The sequence below is a fragment of the Agelaius tricolor genome, unplaced genomic scaffold (genome assembly GCF_023055355.1).
Source record: "Agelaius tricolor isolate 1412-34295 unplaced genomic scaffold, bAgeTri1.0.p SCAF_19, whole genome shotgun sequence".
Classification (NCBI taxonomy): Eukaryota; Metazoa; Chordata; class Aves; order Passeriformes; family Icteridae; genus Agelaius; species Agelaius tricolor.
In genome coordinates this window covers 9,204,384-9,210,935 of record NW_027269279.1, presented here as the reverse complement: position 1 = coordinate 9,210,935, position 6,552 = coordinate 9,204,384, and the positions used below count along the sequence as shown (strand labels likewise).

Here is a 6,552-nt window from a genome sequence, read left to right as displayed (position 1 = left end):
CTGTTGTTTCCAAGGAGAAAAATGTGTGTGGAACAGGTTTCTTTTCATATATCCTAGAGTTCCAGCTGGAAGAGCCTAAGGCTGGTTCCAAGAGTTGCAAGGGTGAATAGCAGCAGTTTTTGGTCTTTTTGGTCCAAAAGTGGTTTTTTTTCCTTTTGAACAGCTGTTCCACAGGTTTCTCACTGTCATTTCAAGCAGGTAACTGTATTTCTCTCCACAGGTATAGATTATCTGTTCCCAGAATTCCAAGACATTGGATGAAAAATATTTTGGGGTGGGGGGTTTGAACCTTTGAAATGGCATGAAACTTCTAGCAGAACTGAGATCCCTGCATTCTTTGAAGGAAAATAATGACATCAATATCAGGAAGCACCAATTACTGATTCTGGTAACAAAATACCAGGTTCTTAATCATTAATGTGTCCTGGCAGAAGCATCTTTGGTTCACTGGGGATTCACCAAGTCTCATTTATTATTAGCTTGCTGCTCTGAGTCAGTCAACCCCATTGTTAGAGGGTTTGTATTAATTAATTTGACAGCTACCATGTAGATACTGTTCTGTACAATAAGACATGACTGTTCCAAAGAAACACCCCACCTTAGCAATAGGTCCCAATTTTGAGCCAGTAATCTTTAATACCACTCTGTTCTTTCTCTACATGCTTGTATTAATTCAATCACAATGGTTTATGACTTGCAGTAGATTCTGTAAGGTAGCATAATTTGATTACAACTATCACATCAACAATACATTCCATTAAAAAGACTGGCTTTGAAATTATTATCTTCCTAAGAATATGTGACTTAATGGACATATCAATTTAAACCTTTATAGCTACGTCAATATCCTGCCTCATATGAACCTTGCAGATTTATTACTATTATTATTATTATTGAGAACTTTGATTTAATTTGCAAAAGCCAAGTTGACACATTGCCTTCTGTATAATGAATGAGAGAATCTCTAAATAAATGAGATTCTGAAAAACCACAGTCAGTCTGTGAATACTGATGGAGACATCTGCAAAAGCTGGAAGAGCTCTGCCTGCTCTGTTTCTTAGGGAAGGGTTCATGGTGGAGGGGACTGGACAGCAGCAGTGCAGTAGAAGTTGTGCCACTTTTTTACAGTTTATTTTGAACAGTCACTAAAGGATGCAGAGGAGAAGCCCTGATCTAAAGACAAAGCAGGAATGAAATCCTAACAAGACCACAAATTGCTCTAGGCTGGCTCTACCAGCCAGGAACAGCTCCAGGGCCCAGCCTGTCCTGAGTCCTCATCCTGGGATTACAGCACTGGCCACTGGTGCCAGCAGGAAGGGTCAGTAATGAATTAATTAATAATTCATGAGTAATGAAGCCAGCAGCTCATTGTGAGCTGCCCACTGAGCACAGACAGAGGTTGAAGAGCTGTGAGTCAGCCAAAGGAATTTTAGAGCTGTACAAAAATTGTAACTGGATGGAATTGGGTGAAGAGAATAAGCTGATAAAATCATTCCACTGGCAGAATCATTGTTACAGGGATTTCAGATGAATAATGTACTTGGGGGTCTTAATACCAACTGGTCAACTTTCTTCAAGAGGCTTTGCTGGTTCTGGTGAATGAACAGAAGTGGGATTTGTAACAGATATACAGGACTCTAAGCCAGAGCCTTTCACAATGTCTTGAGGTGGTAAAAATTTGGGCATTCCTGGCAGTAGGCACCTCCTGGCACTCATGCAGTACCTCTGTAGCCTTCTACATAAGCAGGGGTATAAAGTGGGAATGCCTTGTGAAGAAAGGCTTTCATTTGATTATTTGCTGGGATTTTAGCAGAGCTTTTGAAAGGATTAATAATGCACCCATGATGGTATCTTGTATCACCAAGTGAACATTGTTTGCAGACTGTCATCTTAGCAGCTGATACATAATTCAGCTAAAGTTAACAAAGAGCAATTTGTACATGGTAAACAAGTTTAGTATCTTTATGTGATCTACATACATACTTTAAAAATTACAAGAAGAAAGATAATCAGGAATGAAATAATTTTAAGAGCCAAATGCAGATACAAAAAAGTCTTTTTAAACAACTAAAAAGAAATTCAGTCTGCAGTAAATGAAATTCCTTACCATTTGCAGTTTGCTGAATAAGTACTTGAATCTGTGAATTATTTCTTGAAAATGAATACAGCTTCATGTAACAGATACATCACAAAGGTTTCCACAGTGTTTTCTTTCAAATTTACTTGCAATTCAGTGTTAGTGTATGTGCCATATTTCTACTAACCAAGTCTCCACTTTCTGAAAAATGAGTTAAAATTGTTTCAAAGTGGGACCATCATTACAGCTACTTCTCTTTCCAACAAAGACAAGTTAAATCATCAGCAGTACATCAGGCTGAAGAGTTTGGAGAAGATACTTAACTGCCAATCTATTCACTTTCCTTTCTTCTTAAGTGAGTGAGTGTCCCACTATAACTAACACAAAACACCAACAGTAATTAATTTGTTAATGAACACACAGCAGTGAGCTCCCAGGCCGGCCTTTGGGCTTTTCTCTTTGTCTGTGTGGTACCTGACATCTCTTACTGACTGGGGAATATTGGTTCATTTCTGTGATATGGTTTTACTTAGTGGTATTTCACCTACTGAAATCTCTGACCTGGAGAGTGGATCCCACTCCTCTCTGCTGCCTTTTTCTGTTGAGTGCAGTCTGGAAGTTCCACATTTCAGTGTGGGGAACCCAGCACGTGGGGCCCCTGCTCAGGCAGCGCTGCTGCCGCTCCCTGTGGGTACCAAAGCCTCTCTCACCTGAGAGGTGCCACTGGAAACAACTGAGCACTGACTTCCCTGAACAGCACTCACTGCTCACAGCACTGCAGAACACAAGTTCCAGTTTGCTGGAACTTTATAAAGCACCAAGGTACAAAATCTGTTATTAATCATCAGCTTGTTTTTTTTTCCTGGAGAATAATATAAGATGTGAAAATTTAATATAATGAATGGATAGTAAAATGACAAGATACATCAATTTAAGTAATGTTATCCAAAAAAACTTCTGAGAGGAAAAATGTTCTTACATAAAGGAAAACTAGAACACAATTAATAAAAAATTTGAACATACATTGCTTAAACTTAATGAAGAGAAGAAGATAGCTAAAACATAATTAACTGCCTATGGCAGTGCAGCTAATGGGTGCTGAACTGGATTCCAGTTAATCCATGTCAGGACTTCCATCACTTGTAACAATTCTTGTCAATTTTTTAGTTACTCTTACAGTAGTAGCATTACAAATTACTTTTCCATAAGAGGTGATGGGTAACAGGCACTTTCATTACAGGCAATTTTTAAGTATCACCATGTGAAAGGGCATTACAAAATCAGATTAAGAATTCCACCCTACCCTGTTAATGATGGACTGTTCTGTAACATAAGCAACAAATTAATAACAAAATATAATCCAAGACTTCAAAGCACTGTTTTGTACCACACTAATGTTGTGTATCCTTGTGGTGGTTTGTAGAAATGAATAATATTGCACCTGCCTTACAGCAAGACTGAAATTTCACTAAAAATAATTACATTCTCTGATTTTAAAGAATTACTTCCCTCACATGAATGCTATTGAGACAATCTATCTAGAAATGTACAAAAGCTATTTTTCCACCTGTAATGTTTTTCTCATCATCTACATGGTGAAGTTTTTAAAAAACCTTTGTGTGTCAGAGGTTGACAATAAAAAAAACCAAAACAACCCAGTCTTTCTATTTACAAAAGGTAATAAATTAGTGAGGTTCTTTTAAGTACATCCTTCTGACATATTAAGTAGTGATAATCATGAAGGTTCTTCAAAGGAGAAAAAAAAATTGTCTTGACATGAAGCCCACGTCTCTCTGGAACAGAAAACTGTACATGGAAAAGGGACAACATAATACAAACAAGGAATTCATTGTGACAGAAGGACTTCAGAGGAACAAAGGAGAATTTGTGCAGTGCAGCTTTACAAAACAAAGGAAACGCCGAGCAGTTTGCTGAGCTCTCGTGAAGAGCCCTCGTATTCTTTGAGAAAGTGATTGCTGCCTTCCAAAGTAGTTAATCAGGATATGACCCTTGGTAATGAATGTCTCTTTTCAGGATTTAAGTTGATGCAGCTGTAGTCTCTTCAGGAGCTTAAATTATAAATATAGGCTAGGAAGGAATGACAGAACAACTGCCAGGACGTGCTGCCCGTGGTGCCAAGGGCAGGCAGGGTCAGAGGTCCCCGCTCTGAGGCTCCAGGCTCCGGGGCTCCCGGGGGTGGCCGCGGGACAGTTTGGGGAAGCGCGTGCTCACTCTGGAGCGATTGCTTTTGCTCACTGCTTCTCCAGAGGCTGGGATATCACTAGGGAGACAAAAAACAAACACAGAACAGCTCATTCATGTTCTATGGAAATTGTTGTGGAGTTACTTCCAACATGAAAAAAGCAGATGTTATGAGAGCCTGGCACATGACTGCGAAGTACAGCACACATCTTCAACACCACGGAATTGCATTCCTTCTACTGCTGTCTCAAGTGTGAATTACAGAATGGGCTCTTTCAGAAATGAGAACTAGTAGAACTTTCAATACTTTATGGAAGATTGCAAGTTACAGGATAAAAGCAGATCTCTATGAGTTGCAGATCAGAAATGGTAGGAAAGCATTTTGAAGTGATAAAAGTACAAGCAAAATAGACGAGCTTGGATGATGCTCAATTAACGATCCTCTAATCATGGATGGATGTATCATTACATGATGAAGTACATTGGTAATACATCCCTGAATTCTTCAGTCTCTCCTGACCCACAACAGACTACAGTCTTACATGAATGAGCCTTTTGCAAAAGACTCTGAGAAGAAGTACATTAAGTTCAAAAACAAGCAGTAACAGAAAATTCCAGCTTACCTAGGTGATATTCAGGCTATAGACTCCTCGGAAAACTACAGTATAAAGGGATAGCATTGTACTTTTGCCATTCTTTTACAGGACTCCACATGGTTTTTAATTAAACTACTTACACACAGATCAAGAAATAAAACTAAGTTTTGCATTTAGCAACTCAGCTAAGCAATAAAATTACACAGCATACAAAGCCAAGCTTATTTTCCTAAGTGAAAAACCCCAACTTTATAATATCTATCTTCAGACTGTGATAAGTCCAGAAAGAAGAAATTGCTCCTCTGCACTTCCAGCCATATTAAACAAACACAGACATATTTTAAAACAATCCCCAAAGTTCTCTGTGCAGTTTCTTTTGCTGCAGAGTGACCTTTCTCACACACAGGTCAATCCCTCCTGCCAGAGCCACAGCACACTCAGGCCCCACCGAGGCATTTGGAGCACCCACATGGGAGAGATGTCAGCAAAGCAAAAGCCTTTAACCAGTCCTGGCATTGACTGGCAAGTTCACTTGCAGGCAGCAGAGCACTTCTGCAAGGAAGGGCAGCTGTCCTGGCCGGCCTTTGGCTTCAGAACCACAGTGCACACACAGCTGCCCCCACAAAGGGAAGAGAAAAAAAACAGTATGGAAAAATTATGTTCAGTTCAGATGCTAAGCAACAGAAAATGAAGTTTTTTGGGGTTTTTTAATGGTATTTAACTGATCTAAATTTCTAAGCAGAAAACTCTGAAATAGCTTTAGTTAAAATAATAAAGGATTTTCCTAAAGCAAGATTCACCATGTCCTATTATAGTATTTAGTTTTCCAAGGTAACTAAGAAGTTCTTTGTGTGAAAAAATGCATAAAATACCTGTGGCATACCTCCTCCTCTTCTTCAACAACCAGATTAATATGTTAGATCTTTAATTCCTTATTTTCCTTGTCACTAAAATAAAGTCTAAAAGTTAATTTAGCCTATGTTATTAATTCTTGGTAGCCAAGGATAATTGGACTTCCAACTGTGGCCCCACAATTTCTTACTCTGAAACTCAGCAATGCTATCTAAGTTGCTGTAGAGAATTCTGATCATGTGAATCCAATTTCAGCTGTGCTCATTACCATGGATTTCTTTTAGTAACATGAATATTATTACTCATAATTTTTATACTATTTATAAAATTGAGCAATGCAGTGTTGATACTGTAATTCTTGTAAAAGAGAACACGTGACATTGACTTCAGAGGGTTGTGATTTTGTTTTAAGATATGTATTTTTCAGAACATGTAAACGTAAAATAATGTAAATATCAAACATACAATGGAATGAAATGAAATGCTCAGCGCCTCACTGGGCTTTGCTCAATCTGAAGTAGGTTAATTCACCAGCACAGTGGCCATGGCTGGCAGAGCTCTGGCTGTCTGAGGCACACGGGGAGCCCTGGCAGGTACAAGGGGAGTTACCTTGCAGAAGAGAGCACGAGTGGAGTGCAATTACTGTCATTTGGTGATTCTTTATGGAAAGCACATTTTAATGCACAAGCTCCTCCTGCTGGCATGTCCCCAAAACGACATCAGTGCCAGCCCAATGGAGCAAAGCTATTCAGAGGGAAAAGGGCAAAAGGGGCAGAAGGAGTTCCCCTAAAATTAAGGGAGATGAATTAATTTCAGTCTGGCAGG

The 6,552-nt window shown here is 39.1% G+C and overlaps 1 protein-coding gene across 3 annotated transcripts in view; it reads right to left on the bottom strand.

The window, feature by feature from the left end:
* Positions 1-2,170: 2,170 nt before the first annotated feature.
* The window catches only part of SNX29 (sorting nexin 29), a 99,956-nt gene continuing 95,574 nt past the window's right edge, over positions 2,171-6,552 (bottom strand). For 2 of the 3 annotated variants that reach the window (XM_071444192.1, XM_071444190.1), the window contains exon 21: positions 2,171-4,358. In XM_071444192.1, coding sequence (XP_071300293.1) covers positions 4,229-4,358 — 130 coding nt within the window. In that variant the 3' untranslated portion in view covers positions 2,171-4,228. Of the gene's footprint in view, positions 4,359-4,902; positions 4,938-6,552 lie in introns of all 3 variants that reach the window. The other variant, XM_071444193.1, reaches the window with a different exon arrangement.